The sequence below is a fragment of the Engraulis encrasicolus genome, unplaced genomic scaffold, assembly GCF_034702125.1.
Source record: "Engraulis encrasicolus isolate BLACKSEA-1 unplaced genomic scaffold, IST_EnEncr_1.0 scaffold_872_np1212, whole genome shotgun sequence".
NCBI lineage: Eukaryota > Metazoa > Chordata > Actinopteri > Clupeiformes > Engraulidae > Engraulis > Engraulis encrasicolus.
Genome location: NW_026946217.1, coordinates 681 through 17,594, shown reverse-complemented (window position 1 = coordinate 17,594; position 16,914 = coordinate 681). Strand labels below are relative to the sequence as shown.

The window sequence follows — 16,914 nt, the reverse complement described above, 5'->3', positions numbered from 1 at the left end:
GTGTTTTGTGTGTTGTTTTAAGAGAGACACACACAGTCTGTGTGTGTGTGTGTGTGTGTGTGTGTGTGTGTGTGGGGCACACGCGCGTCTGTGTGTGCGCCTGCTTTTCTACCTGCGTCCGTCTCTATGCGTGTGCGTCTGCAGCAGCAAAACTGCGTGAGACATTAACCAGCGGCCCCGACCCCTAGCTAGCTCCTCCACAGCCCAGTAACACACACTGTAGCTAGGGAAGCAGCAACACTGCACTACTACCACCACTTCTGACCCTGTGGACATAGGTATGGTGAATTTTTGTGAATATATGTGCAATGTTGTGTGTAATGTCCTTGTGTCATCTTTTGTATTTATGTATATATGTATGTATGTATGTATGCTACTTGACATCTTAACCTCTTAGCGCAGAGCCTATGTTATGACCTTATTGTCACCAAAATTGTAATGGCTATGTCTTGATGGCTTAATCTGTTATTATTATAAGGCTCTCTGTCATAGCAATGTTGTTACAATGTAGTTGAGTATTTTCAGCAAATAGTGAATAGGCCCGCTGGCGACCCCATCTGCAGTAAGAGGCTACTTTCCCTCGGGATCAATAAATGATACTCTACTCTATTCTACTCTACTCTACTCTACTCTACTCTACTCTACTCTACTCTACTACCATAGCCAGCCATGCGTCTGGTGTTCCCCAAGCCGAGCTGGACGACACACACACACACACACGCACGCACAAACACACACACACACAAATACACACACACACACACACACACACACACACACACACACACACACACACACACACACACACACACACACACACACACACACACACACACACACACACACACACAGTCACTATCTTGCCATGACTTTGAATTTTCCTCTCAGTGTCCGTTAGGGAAGCAGCCACACTACTCTACTACTACCACCACTACCACCACCACCATACGCTGTTGCCATGCGTCTGGTGTTCCCGAACCCCGGGCTGGACGACCGGATACCCAGCCATGCCCAGCTGGAGAAGCTGGAGGTGGAGGAGGCGGACAGCAGGCCCAAATGGGACAACAAGGCCCAGTATCTACTCACCTGCGTGGGCTTCTGTATCGGGCTGGGCAACGTCTGGAGGTTCCCTTACCTGTGCCAGAGTCATGGAGGAGGTAAGATTATTATTATTATTATTATTATTATTGCGAAACAGCACGTCTGAATATTGTTGCTGTTGCTTTGACGGTCTACAGTATGTTATGTTGTGATAAAATCTCATGTCTTGCACATTCAGCTTGGGTATGTGAGTCTTGCGTGTGTTCCCTTACCTGTGCCAGAGTCATTGAGGAGGTAAGGTTATTAGCCTAACACCTGAATATGGTGCGGTTGCTATAAACGGTTGCTTTGATGTTATGTTGTGATATATTGACTGTCATGTCTTGCTTGTTCAACTTGGATTTGTGATGAGTGAGTCTTGGAGTCATGGAGCAGGTAAGGTTATTACTGTAACATCTAAATATGGTGCGGTTGCTTTGACGGTTGCTTTGATGTTGTGATATATTGACTGTCATGTCTTGCTTGTTCAACTTGGATTTGTGATGAGTGAGTCTTGGAGTCATGGAGCAGGTAAGGTTATTACTGTAACATCTAAATATGGTGCGGTTGCTTTGACGCTCAACACTACAGTATGTTATGTTGTGATACAATGTCATGTCTTGCTTGTTCAACTTGGGTTTGTGATGAGTCTTGATTACCTGTGTCAGAGTCATAGAGGATTTAAATATTCCCACTATTCACACCCCTCTTCACACACACTTTTCACATACCCATTTCACCTGGGTCCCTTGTCAGATGAATTGTCGATTAATTGTGATTAATGGTTTTAATCGATTAATGCATTGATTAATGGATTAATCGTTTGCATCCCTAGTTTGTGATGAGTCTCGTGTGTGTTTTCTGGGCCCTGAATGCAGTGTGTAACTCTACTTGTCCAAGACATATTTCCATCCATGAGACAATAAAGTTCATGGAGCATCTTATCTTGTTATTGTGTTGACATGTATAAAAAGGCTATGGATCGTTTTGTGTTGTCACTGGTAGGTTAACTGTGTGATGGTAAGACTGTATTACAAGACCGGTGCAAAGAATAGCCATGGAGGAGATAATATTATGGAGAAATGTCTGAAATATTGTATTGAAATATACAGTATAAAGGATATGGATCTTGTTTGTGTTGTCAATGGCAATTCAAATTCAAATGTAGCCTATCTGTAATGATGAGACTAATGATGAGAATTGTGAAGAGATGTGGGCTTAAATCGTCTTAAAATACAAGGGATGTGCATCTGTTGGCTTGTTGTGTTGTGTTATATATTGAAGGGATATGGGTCTTGTTATTTTTGAACAAGTGATAGTGAGAAGGAGTGTGAAGGTAAGACTATGTAGAGTGTAAATAATAATATATTGAAATCCATTCAAGATATAAGTATTGTGTTCAGGTATTAAAGTATTAAAGGTATTTAAGTAATTGCATTATTGATTTACTATCATAAAATGCTTTGCTGTGTAGAGTGCACCAAAGGAATACCGGCTCATATGGCTGGCTTCAGATAGAAAGCCTAGCATAGTATAACAAATACAACAGTATTACACATAGCCCACATTATTCAAGGAGAGAAAAAATATTCCAGAAAAATTTGTCTCAGGAAAAATGTTGTGCTCAGTGAATTTGGTTTGCAAATTGTGTTTCCTTAACATTAGTAAGTCTGAGGAGCTTTTGCAGGCATTTCTGGTAAAGGGTAACATATAAAGAGATAGCCTGTAACTTCTAAGGAATGCCAAGGGAAGACAACGACACAAGCCTGAATGAAACTCTGTAAATCTCTGATTGATGCAATTAATGTGGCGCTATTAATATATAATAGGCTGATAAAAGGCCGAACCGTTCTTCCGTGAGTTGTACTGTTACTGCCCAAAAAGTTTGCCAACCTGTGGCTTGAAAGACAATGTAGCCCTTTGAGGAGTAAGGAATTTCCCCCAGTTCTTCTAGAATTGTACTCGAACACTCTACAGCTCCCATAAAAGTCTGTGTTAAAAATCTTGAAAAGTCCTTATGACATCATAATGAGAACTCAACATTTTGGCAAAATTCTAATCACATATTTGTGATGGTACTCCTCAAAGGGGTAGTCAGGCAACTGAAGAGTGTCTTTTGGTGTTGCTTCAATGTATCTGTGCATGGTAGTTGCTGCTAAATGAATTTACCTGTGCATGCCCTATTGTTATTGTACCTGTGCATACACTCTCAGATATAAAGGTACAGAACTCTTCGCTGTGGCAGTACCCTCAAGGGGAGTACCATTGTGTCGCTTGATTGGTACCCTAAAAAAGAGGTGACAGATGCACATTAGTCACCATTGCAAGAAACTGAACGCTCCTCTTTTTTGGGGTACCAATCAAGCAACACAATGGTACTCCCCTTGAGGGTACTGCCACAGCGACGAGTTCTGTACCTTTATTTCTGACAGTGCATAGTTCTTGTAGCTAAGTTGATGTACTCACTGGTGGAATAATTTCACACAGGGTCCTGCATGAAAAAAAACTGTGAGCCCCCTATATGGTCATAATAGGGCCCCCGCCATCCATTAAAAAAGGGCCCTGGGCTCAGGGGCAAATGCCCCGCTTGCCTCCCCTATAGCCCTGCCCCTGGGTGTAACTATACCTTGGTTTGTGTTATTGTTGCCAAGTTAATGTACTGTACTCAGTGTTTCCAGATTTGTCTGATTAAATTCCACCCAAAAGGTTCTAAAAAACCGCCAAAATGTGTTAAATTCTGCCCAATTTCAACAAATTGCATTGACTTATATGAGCACAAAATTGCATAAAAAAACACCAAATTGCCAATTTCTCCCGTTGTTACCCGCAGACGGTCATCTCAAGTAGCCCAATTGGGTTGGTAACCGCCCAATCTGGCATTACCGACTGTACTGTACCTGTGCGCAGGTGTTATTTTTGCCTAGCTGATATTTGATTGGTTTCCCAGGAGCGATAAGTTAAAACATCTAATAGATGAGCCTGGAGTCCTCATTTTCTTAAGAAAAGCTCTTCTATTAGATGATTTACCTCTTAACTTAACCTTAACTTATCCTGAACCAGCTTTGTAACATAGGGCCCTGTACTGTACCTGTGCACAGGTGTTTTTTTTGCCTAGCTGATATTTGATTGGTTTCCCAGGAGCGTTCATCATCCCCTACATGATCCTATTGGTCCTGGAGGGCACGCCCCTCCTCTACCTGGAGTTTGCCATTGGCCAGAGACTCAGAGGGGGCAGTGTGGGGGTCTGGAGGTCCATCAGCCCCTACCTCACTGGAGTCGGTAAGAAGACGGGTTTATATTGTATTGTAGTGTTTTTATAACAATATTATCATTACTAAATAGTATATACTATATTTATAACGATGTGCGATGAGATAACGATGGGAAGGGCATGCTGCCCGAAACGTCACTTTAAAATAAGAGAAGTGGGAGCTTGGTGTTGCAGACATTTTTTTTCAGTTGTCATGGGTTTTTTTAAAATTATTTTTTAAATATATTTTTAGGGGCTTTTATGCCTTTATTTGATTGGACAGTCTGAGATGGTGACAGGAAGTGATTGGGACAGAGAGACGGGGTGGGATTGGGATGACCCCGGCCGGACTCGAACCGTGGTCCCCGTGGGCATGCAAGCCCAAATGCGGGGGGCTTAGCGCGCTGCGCCACAGTGCCCCCTAGTTTTCATGGTATTTTTGCAAGTCCTGCACCCAATCATTTTGAGACGGATGTGCGTGTTTTTCTCTTTTTGACAATCCACAGGGATCGCCTCCATGATGGTGTCCTTCCTGGTGGCCCTCTACTACAACACCATTCTCTCCTGGGTCATGTGGTACTTCTTCAACTCCTTCCAGAACCCGTTGCCATGGAGCCAGTGTCCCATTAACGACAACAGAACAGGTGCCCCTCACTGTAGAGATACTGTACACACAACATGTCAGCCAACATATCCACTCATTCACCGGCACACCCACGTCCACCCACACACACACATGTGCAAACCGTTCACAGATAGCCTACTGTAAGATGGCATCCATAATGGGAGGAGGACAAAGGGGTTAGTTGTCCCGAGCCCAGGGAGAGAGGGGCCCCAAATTGGGTCTTCCTTTCATTATATGTATTGGATGGGGGGCCCTTTCAAACGGCTTTGTCCCGGGCCCGGCAAAAGCTATCAGCGGCCCTGATGCTAATGATAGGCCGGCCATTAATATATATAAACTTTATTACAGGCTCAGGGCCCACATTGGACACATTACAATACACACAATAAAATACACGTACAATAAAAAGGGAAGCTAGTGAAGGCATTCATGCCAGTGTTCCCAGATAGTAGACATATATCTTACAGAGCTACGACTCGGATCAACCATTTGAGCAATAAGCTATTTTTTTGCACAATCAAGCCTGCTCATGAACTTTTATGTTTTATGATTTATTAACAGTGCCATGAAAGTAGTTAGACCAAATTTGCAGAATAACCCACTTGCTCTCGTACTCCTTGGTTTCTTTAGGAGAATCCTAAGACAATCATTAATGTTACTTTCAATGAAAATATTTAGCTACCATTTACTTTAGGACATTTCAATTTTCAGTCATTAAACACCTGCTCTTTGCATCATGTTCTTCTTTTATGGAGTCTGACTGAGCATCTGAGTCAATTTGAAAAGGAGATTAAGTGGTGAGAGTACAGGTTACAGACTCACCACGCCACTGATGCGTGTTTCTGTCTGACACTTTAGCCTCGGCTTGTGGCTCTATTATGTTATTTATCAACCCGGTGTCAGTTATTACTCTAATGTCCAGGCTGATTACACATTAATCAGTTTCAGCATCGTAGGGTGTTTTCACACCTGGTCCATTTCAGCCATTTAAGCAAATTCAGCTGCTCTGTTTGAAGCCTCAGCGGCATCATAAACTATATAATTATGATACTCTAAAGTGCAACTCTGATGGCTAAGGTTGCATTCCAATATGCAGACTTCTGTCCTCCACTTGTGCTTGTGGCCTCGGATGTTGCTGATTCCCCGCCTGACGTTTCTCCGCTTTCAGCCATGAGCTATTAGAACTGACATGACATTAAAATTGTGCTTTTGCAAGATATTGAACAAATTTTCTGTCGTCGGTGACGTCATCATGAGGTCACAAGGAGGCAAGTGAGCAACGAAGGACAGAAGTGTGCATATTGGAATTCACTCCAAGTGTTCCAAAACCTCTTCAGTTGATTACTTCTGGCCCAAGTAGTCCTTGATCACTTTCAGCAACACTAACCCTCTACTGCCCCCTGCAGCTCTGGTGGAGGAGTGCGCCAAGAGCTCCTCCGTGGATTACTTCTGGTACAGGGAGACCCTGAACACCTCGGCCACCATCGACGACTCTGGAGGACTGATGTGGTGGCTGGTGCTGGTGTCCTTCTCAGCATGGACCATACTCTACATCTGCTGCTTGAGAGGGATCGAGTCCACTGGCAAGGTGCGTCAAAAGCTAAAAGCGTTAATTTTTAATTTTGTTCAGCCCTTTTATTTCATTTATTTTATTTTTCGAGATTCTGTCCATCAAATATTGTTTGAAATGTCTCAAAATTCTCAACATCCATCATCTCATTCCCATCCCATCAGTATGTGTCTTTGGGTGTTCTTGGGTCAAGTCAGGAGCAGAGTGAGCAATATGACTGCACATTGAATGATCTGGAATTTTAATTTTGTTCAGCCCTTTTATTTCATTTATTTTATTTTTCGAGATTCTGTCCATCAAATATTGTTTGAAATGTCTCAAAATTCTCAACATCCATCATCTCATTCCCATCCCATCAGTATGTGTCTTTGGGTGTTCTTGGGTCAAGTCAGGAGCAGAGTGAGCAATATGACTGCACATTGAATGATCTGGAATTCTCCTTTAGGAGCCCTTCAGAAAGGAATGTATCTCTCAGGGGGATTGTCTCTGGTTGTAGGTTTAAATTACTCTGGACAGCAGTTACAGCTAGTAAGTGGAACTGGACGGGAATGACGTGGAAGTACAAACGTTTGGAGTTTGGAGTTGAACGCACTTCCTAAAAAAACTCTCTCTATGTTTTAGGCAGCCTATGTGACTTCAACTCTTTCTATGTTTTAGGCAGCCTATGTGACTTCAGATAGAAGGGACACAGTTTGGAGTTGAACACACTTCCTTAAAAATATGTTCTCTCTGTTTCAGGCGGTCTATGTGACTTCAACTCTTCCGTATGTGGTGTTGGCCATCTTCCTGATCCGAGGATTAACCCTTAAAGGATCCACCAGTGGCATAGTGTTCCTCTTCACCCCAGATGTAAGAAGTCTTCTCAACAATGTAGTATCTGTGTGTGTGTGTGTGTGTGTGTGTGTGTGTGTGTGTGTGTGTGTGTGTGTGTGTGTGTGTGTGTGTGTGTGTGTGTGTGTGTGTGTGTGTGTGTGTGTGTGTGTGTGTGTGTGTGTGTGTGTGTGTGTGTGCTTGCGTGCGTGCATGCCCGTGTGTGTGTGCATGCATGCAGAGATGTATAGTAACGAAGTAAAAGTAACGAAGTACTGTACTTAAGTACTAAACTGCAGTATCTGTACTTTTTTGAGTAATATTTTTTTCCTCATACTTGTACTTTTACTGCACTACATTTTTCTGATGAAATTAATACTTTTACTCCAATATATTTTTCATGTGCTGCTTTCGTTACTCGTTTCTATGCCCGAGCGCTAGATGGCTCTGTCATCACCAGATATGATGGAACGTGTTCACGGTCAGTGGGCGATGCAATGGTAGGGAAATAAAAGCAGATCGCATTCTTGCGCATGTCTTTTGGCGCGGTCAGTGACGCTCAGTTGGCATTGACACTGGCATGTTGGCAAGATGGATGAGGTAGACGAGGTAAAACTACTGCCCTACGTTTTCTTAAAAACTGAACTTGTGTTACAAAGCTGTTTTAATAACAAACTATAATGGTATTTGCACTTCATAAGATACTTATTGTACAGAGCTCTAATAAACCAAATGGTAGGCCTATTCAAACCCCCCCCCCCCTTTTTTTAATGCAGTACTTTTACTTCTACTTCTACTTTTTACTCAAGTAGCACAACTTGCAATACTTCTACTTGCTTTACTGAAGTAAAACACATTTTGAATACTTTTGTCATTCTACTTGATTAAGGTAAGGAAAGGTTACTTTTGACTTTTACTCAAGTCATTTGACAAGATGATACTGGTACTTCTACTCCAGTACTTTATATATCTCTGCATGCATGTGTGTGTCATGCACACATGTTTGTGTGTGTAATATAATACAAATGGATATAGGCCTGCTCTAGCCTGGCAGGCCAGACCATTTATTTTGAATTACTTTGTAATCCACAAACGGTCTGATTACGCTTCTCTGGGTTTTTAGTCAGTTTTCATATGACCGTTGTTACTGGTATGTCATTAACATCAACTGTCAGCAATTGGTCAGAGCTCATTTCAAACCAGAGCTGAGCTCACTCTTCCCACCTAAGTGCTCCAGGGCACCGAGGACCCAGACCTAAAATGAATTGCGAAGTAATTAATCTGGTCTGGTAAAACACCTCAATAAAGACGCTTTTGCACACCTCTGTAGTTGGGCAGGTGCGTAGGATGTTATCCCAGCCGGGTTGTCAGTGAAGTGAAAAGAAATCCCGCACACTGTCCATTCCACCAACAAACTTTAATACAACGTTTCGGTCATCCGACCTTCTTCAGGTAAAGTTGTATTAAAGTTTGTTGGTGGAATGGACTGGTAAAACACCTAAAAAATATGGAAACGTCCTTGAATGTTTCAAAAGAAAGAAGTTTACCGCACACTTATTTGACTTTCTGCTCATTTATTCAGAGCAAACAACGCATTTCGCCTCTGTGCGTCATCAGGTTTCGCTCTCGCCTGAGCGAACCTGATTACGCACACACAGAGGCGAAACGTGCGAATAAACGAGCAAAAAGTCAACTTCTTTCTTTTACAGGTAAAGTATTGAACACTCCTGCGTTTACCAGCACCTAGAAGCTGTGCATGGATCTTTGAACTGTTGTCCTTCATTTTTTGTTGCGTTCCGACAGGTGAACGAGTTGATGAATCCTCAAACCTGGCTGGATGCTGGAGCTCAGGTGTTCTACTCGTTTGGTCTGGCCTGGGGAGGCCTCATCTCCTTCTCTAGCTACAACTCTGTGCAGTAAGTAGAGGACATATACATTACATTACATTACATTACACTTAGCTGACGCTTTTTATCCAAAGCGATGTACAGCTATTTAGGTACAGGCCAGGGTATTGGTTGCAGTCCCTGGAGCAATGTGGGGTAAGGTACCTTGCTCAAGGGCACTTCAGCCATGAATGACGGCGCTGGTAAGGGTGGGATTTGAACCGGTGACCCTCTGATCTAAAGAACAGCACTCTAACCATTGAGCCATGGCTGCCTATACAGTCCATAGTAGCCTACACCGTATCAAGGGTGTATGTATTCCAAGTCATTATGGTTTGGTTTTCTTCAGACATGTAAAATGTGTTCCTTTACCTGACATGATGGTCTTACTGTAATGCAGTGGTTCTCAAACTTTCCCCATCATTCCTCCCTTCGGAGGGTCTGGATGCCTCCGGGTCTGGATGCTTCCCCCCCGCCCCCCAAGCAACAGCAGTATTCGCGCAGACTGATTTTATGATCGCTGCGCAGAATCAAAGGAAAGATGACTGGTTAGATAAAACAAAGAGGGTTAATTTCCTATGCGATTCAAATTCATGACAATTTATAATATAATGTTGGTGAGGGCTTAAAATGTATTGCTTATTGGCGAGACAGGAAATAATTTCCTTGGGAGAACAAAAACCCTAAATCAGATGTCACAAGCTCCCCCTGCGATGCCTCCATGCCCCCCCAGGGGGGCTTGCGCCCCACTTTGAGAAACACTCAATGTGTGATGTGGCTGGGCTATCTGACATAGCGGGCATTTCCCGGTTGGCCCAGCACCCTCGTGGGCCCCTATTTTCAGAGATGTTTTTAAAAATATATACATATGAGGGGCCCCTTTACTGTAAGCCAAAAGTGCCCTGACCTGCTTTGTAATCAGTCGATGTTACTGTCATGTCTGAAACAAAAGAAAAGGGATGATTTTCTTTTTTTAAATTTCCTTCCAAATTACAGTTTTTCTCAATTGGTTTTGTACATTTCTCGAACATAATTTTCATTCTCAAAATAGTTTTAACAAATGGCATAACACCGTGGATGACCTGCAAAACCGCATCCCTTGCTCAAAATTGTTAGTTTGTCTTTCAAAACCAAGTTTTTGTGTCAATGAACGTGTCAGTGCCAGCAGAATGGTTAGTCATTGTATCATAGTGTATGGACAAGCTAGTCAAATCGATTTGTATTGTTGTCAATTGACTAGTACACTCTTGAGGATCTTTTCTGAAGCGAAATGTTGTTTAGATTGGATGGGAAATTATGTAGCCTAAATTTGACTTTATAGCACATTGATCAGATAAGATTGTACTAGATATAGGCTACATTTAGAGTATGACCTATTTATTGACAGGTTTTCTCATTGCAAAATAGAAACAATAGCCAACTCTGGTTGAGGTGTCAAAGTGCGCCCTCTACCACCCCTTTTTACTTGTCTCGCATGTGGAAAAAAATATAGAACTGTAAAGCAAAATAAATTTGAAATTGAAATAAATCATGCCTAAATGTTGTGGGGGGTGAGATAGTTTCATGTATTCAGTGACAATGCTTTTTGAGTGATATGACAAAAGCAATTGATAATGAGGAAAAAAATGAGAATTGTACACAACCATTTGCATGGTGATGAAAGCATTTGCTAAATGCTGAAAACTATGAGAAACATATTTTACCATGTGCACAGGTAACAGCAGGAAGTCACAATTGAACAAGAAGTTTTGAGAATGATTATTCTGTTGTGAGAAATGTACAAAACCAATTGAGAAAAACTGTAACTGTATCTCTAATCTACACTTTCCTTAGCAACAACTGTGAGCTGGATGCCATCATCATCTCCATAGTAACGGGCTGCACATCGCTCTATGCTGCCATCGTCATCTACTCCATTATTGGGTTCCGAGCCACAGAGAAATACGACGATTGCCTCGGCGGGTATGTTATCAAGGTCATGTCAATGTCAATGTAAAAGGCACTTTTTAAACAGCAAAAGATGGATGGATGGATGGATGGATGGATGGATGGATGGATGGATGGATGGATGGATGGATAGATAGATAGATAGATAGATAGATAGATAGATAGATAGATAGATAGATAGATAGAATATTTATTGTCCTTTCGGAAAATTATTCGGTGCCATTTACAGTACGTCTGATATGGTTACAAAAGCACACAATACACAAAACACACTAGACGCACACAGCACCCAAACCCCTCTTGGAAAAAAGACAGGTTCAAGATTCAAGATTCAAGAATTTATTGTCATTGTCAAAAAGGCAATGAAATTGTGTTTGGGGTGCAATACTTAGTAGCAGCAGGTTTTCAAGTAAAGTGCAATAAGAGGTAAAAGTGACACCAGTGCTTGACCCCCCCAGCCCCCTCATCCCACAGAGATTAAGTGCATAATACTCAACACTCCCCCCCTCTCTCTCTCTCAAACGCGCACGCGCACACACACACACACACACACACACACACACACACACACACACACACACACACACACACACACACACACACACACACACACACACACACAGAAATGTCCAAAGGATAGATGGACAACATTAAGATTGACAATATAACAACAACAAAAAGCAGTTTAAAGTACAATGCTAAAGTCCAGTTATTCAGAGCCAAAATGCAATGTGTTATACAGGGATGTACTCAGTGGTGTAGTCTACTTTTTTGTGGTGGGTATACTGTATAGATCTGTGCTATTCTACATAATGAATCAATCCATTTTAAGTGGGTATACTGAAATCACAGAAATTTTGAAGTGGATATATAATGCACCGGCGTTCTACATAGACTCCCTAGTAACAGAGAACGTAAAGAGAAATTTGCCTTTTGGTTCTCTACAGGTTAGGTTTGTAACCAAACAAAGATCTACCACCTAAAACGTTCCCTTTGGTTACAATAAAAACCAAACAGCCGTTGGTTCCGGTTCGGTTCTGGATACGTTTCGAATACGTCATTTTTGGTTCTGTTTCGGTTCTCACTGGGTTGGCAGGAAAGTTTAATTTCCGTTCCCAGAACAGGATATGTGTGGTTCCCATTTCATTCCCTCACTGTTCTCTCAACGTGCCTTTATTGCTTTTCATGTTTGTTCCCTCACTGTTCCCATATGGTTCCCATAACCTTGTTGGTTACATTATAGGTCTGGTCATGTCTGGTTCCCTAGACGTGCTACTGATGTTCCCCCAACCTTGCATGCATGGCCACTGTTTACTTCAAGTAATGATGAATGTCCACCCGATTAAATCACATACGATCACATATCAGTAACAGTATTTACTCCACATTGAATCATGTACATTTAAAATCAAACATTTTTTTAATTCAATATGATAACCTTTTTCATTCATTTAACTTAACTTGGTTGGGTTGATCTAAGGTTTGCCTATGCACACAACATCACAAAAAAGATGATGAAGTGGTGAGTGATTGAAACATTTTGAGAACTTGTTACACCCTTGCCGGAAACAAGCAGCCCCATCACAACCAACCTGTCCATCAGCACCTGGCCACACCTAATTACTAAGGGCTGGTATGTCATGATTCCATTATTGCTTGCACCTGCCAAAATTCCTAATCACTCTGGTCACATGGTATTCTTGAGCCTGTATATAAACCTGGGGACCATTCCATCAACGGCGGTAACCCCAAATCCGAGCTCAAGTCTGTAAACTAGGCTATTTTTAGACAGAGATCCATTCCATCAGCCTTGCTAACCTGAAACTCAGCTGAGTTGCCACAGTAATTTATGCTACAACTCTAACCTGGTAGCTCCCAGGTTAAACACCAGGCTAAATCAGTGTTGCAAAAAAAGAACCTGTAGGACACAATGTCACAATGGGCACGTTCCGCTTAATTCCCACCATAATTTTACGAGATCAAAGCGAACCAGTCACTCGATTTTAATAGTCTATGATGTGATAATGCCAGTAAAAACTACAATAGTTACCATTGTCTTTCATTTCGGGGGATTTCTGATAATTAGCACATTTTTAAAAACTTTTATAGTGTTGATTTACTACTATCATGGTGAACAATTCCTTCTACATCGCAGAAGACGCGAGTGGCCCAGTGGACAGGTGCGCTGCTTAATATGTGGTCGCCCCGAGTTCAAGTCTTGTATGGAGACAGGTTATGGAAACTTCTAAACATTGGCTATTTTTGCCTATTCTCTCATTTGATGTCGCTTTGTGGCTGTCTTCATTTGCTATCAAGCAATAGGCCTACAGTTAAATGGAGGCCTAGACCTTAACATTTTACAGCATAGGCAATAAAAAAACGTCTTCACAACCACCTTGCAGACGCCGACGCTTGAGTTTGCATTGCAATGATTCAATAAATGATCTCTGCCTAACGTCTTAGCTTTATTTAATCCGAAAACAAATTCTTCTGAAAAATAAAATTAAAACAACTTAGATGATACAAGCATTTTATTTTTACGCATTGAAATGGTGGTGTGACGGAGGTCATCTTGCACCTGTTCACCCCCCTCGGGGATCGAACGTGCGACCTCGTCAACTACAACGGTTCGGCAATGGGAGACACAGTACGATACCGCTGGGCCAAGAGACTAGTCTCTCGGCCCAACGGCACGAGACTGTATGAGGCTATCGGAGGGAGGTTTACCAACGTTCCACGGCAACTCTGTGCTAGTTAGCCTCCGTTACACTCTCCCCCTTAAACCTCACTCCCATCCGGGTCACGGCACCACTGTGACGGAGGTCATCTTGCACCTGTTCACCCCCCTCGGGGATCGAACGTGCGACCTCGTCAACTACAACGGTTCGGCAATGGGAGACACAGTACGATACCGCTGGGCCAAGAGACTAGTCTCTCGGCCCAACGGCACGAGACTGTATGAGGCTATCGGAGGGAGGTTTACCAACGTTCCACGCCAACTCTGTGCTAGTTAGCCTCCGTTACACTGGCAGTTCCAAGGTTTGGACGAGACTCTCTCTTTGATGATTGAGTTGTGATCTGTCATTGCGCACGGTGGGGATTGAACGCGGGCCTCTCAATTAGAATGCGGTTACGTTACCGCTCACCTACAAATGCTCGCATCATATGATTGATAAAGACTTGATTTGACAAGGCATGCCCCAGTCTACAACATGATCGCATTTTTGAGAATCGTTGATATGGACTTCCCCTGTAAAACGTGCATGAGCGCAACGTCAGCTTTGATGAGCGCGGCTGAAGTGAAACTAGCCAAGGCGCAGCTGATCTTCAGTGGTGGAACGGTGTCAGAAGCCGCCGTTAATTGAAACTCGGCTTTTGCGCGTAAGCGCCGCTGAATTCAGCGCCAATGATGGAATGGTCCCTTGGTCTGTCACAGTGCTTTATAGGCGAGTACATTTAAGGTTTAACCCCAAAAAAATTGATACAAAAGGTTTTTTTATGGATTCTATTACTATTGGACCTGCTAAATGACATACTAAAAATCTAGTAAAATCTGACTTTGGGAAATGAGTTATTTTCAACATGGCTGCCATAGGCTTATTATAAGGGTCAAGAGACACTCCAGGTGAATAGGCCAAAAAATTTAGCTTGCCGATATCACCATGAACCATTGTCAACATATTGGTGAGAAAAAAATGTCTTGCAAGTTTTCTGAAATGTTATGTTTTAATATGGTAATTGGACTATATCTAATTAAATATGCATTAAATGTCAAAATGCAAAAACTCAAAATCTGAAAAAGCCAAGCTAAAAATTACTCTTTTATTTTGTTTCTAGTAAGCCAGAAGATATCTTCAGAAGAGATTATGGACATCTCTTTTTGTTTTGTAGTAAAGCTAAAGATCTTTGTGCAGACACGCCAGCTAGCATTTTTTTTTTTTCAAAACATGATTATTTAGATGTAAATAAAGAGTTTTATGTTTCTAAAGTTCCTCCAGACATTCTTTGAGTCTGGTGGTATCTTTCTTAGCATGTATCATGGCAAGGTCAGCTGTTCTCAAATCATAGCCTCTCCACAGAGGTGTCCTAAGGGCTGGTGCTGGGACTCCTATTTGCCATGTACACCACATCACTGGGCCATGTTATCTGTTCTCACAGCTTCACACACTACTGTTACACAGATGAAGCATAGTTATACCTGTACTTTGTGCCAGATGACTCCACGGTCACACACATTTCCGCTTGCCTCTCTGAACTATCCACAAGTATGAAGGAATGCCACCTTCAGTTGAGCCTCGCTCAAACTGCACTGCTGGTGATCCCAGCCAAAGATTTAGGTTGCCATGATATCGAACTCAATATGGATTCTGCTACTGTTGCCTCAAATAAGGCCACAAGAAATCTAGGTGTCATTGTTGATGACCATCTATCATTCTCTGACCGCATAGCCTCAGTTTCCCAGTCATGTCGCTTCTCATTGTTAAATATACATAAAATCAGACTGTATCTGACCTGAATGACTCAACTTCTGATATTGTCCATCTGACCTGAACTACTGCAACTCCCTCCTGACTGGTCTTCCAGCTTGTGCAATAAGCCCTTTGCAAATGTCACTGCATGCCACTCCTCTTTTTCATGCCCTAATTGAATACAAGGCCCTGACCCTTGCCTATAAAGCTACAACAGGTCCTACTCTGGCTTACCTGAAAACGATGCTTAAGTCCTATGTTCCTTTCAGGACATTGTCTGTCTCCAGTACCAACCGTTTCACCTTGCCCTCTACTTACACATGTAGTGGCTCCTGTCTATTCAGTTCAGCTGCTGAAAGACCCAAAATACCTAGTGATACCATGATTCATCACTGATGATGTACCCTGACAAACAGCACATGGATATTCTCTATACACTCTAACAGCACTCCAACCAAACAGATCCTGAAATATGTTAAATCATGCCTATGTAATTATTATGTAATAACCTTTATTTAAAAAAAAATTGATCTTGAAAATGACACCTTTCCTGAAGTTAGATTTTCCTAGATTTTTAGTATGTTAGTAAGGACAGCTGGATGTATTGAAATCAGTTGAAAAACCTTTTGTATCAATTTTTTTGAGGTTTGGTGTATTTTGGCCATAGATGTACTCGACTATTAGTTGTTTGCCTGCCTGTCTGTTGGCTGGTTAGCATGGCACAGCATAGCACTTGCTTGCCTACTTTGTAGGTGTGCTTTGCAAGCCAGTTAATAGCACTTTTGGCTTATGCATCTGTTAGCTTGCTAACTTCATCTTGTGCTTTGCTTTGTGAGATAGCCAGTAACAGCAGTTGTTACCTTGCTTGCTCCATTTAATTGTGCACTTGATGTAGAAGAGGTTATTGAAATTCCACATTAAGGAAAACATTGGATATTAATCTCCACTGAAAAGTGTCAATACAACTCAACTAACTCTTGATTTCATTGTGGTAGAGGACTAGACCACACAAATTAAAAAATAAAATATAGATTTCATTCATGTACTTGTATCAGGCAGCTTTAAACATTACCTTAACAGTGCAGTATGATAGAGTGGTGCCATGCACAGGGTATTACAGTCACGGTGGAGCATGGAAGGTGGCACAGTATCATGATCAGGGTACCTCAATCATGGTGAGGGATAGGGAGGGTAGGACCATAACACATAATAAACTAGGTTGGGAGAACAACAGGAGCACGTCCGGAGAACCAAATATGTGACCAACAAGGTTAAGG

General features: G+C 42.1%; 1 protein-coding gene across 1 annotated transcript; it reads left to right on the top strand.

Annotated features, from left to right (window-relative positions):
* Positions 1 to 952: 952 nt before the first annotated feature.
* Positions 953 to 11,213, top strand: LOC134444936 (sodium-dependent neutral amino acid transporter B(0)AT1-like; the record flags this gene model as incomplete). The annotated part of the gene is made up of 7 exons (XM_063194110.1): positions 953 to 1,157; positions 4,219 to 4,359; positions 4,837 to 4,974; positions 6,362 to 6,543; positions 7,264 to 7,374; positions 9,139 to 9,251; positions 11,055 to 11,213. Coding segments are annotated over exons 1-7 (1,043 nt in total), but the record flags the coding sequence as incomplete, so codon positions are not given.
* Positions 11,214 to 16,914: the final 5,701 nt, after the last annotated feature.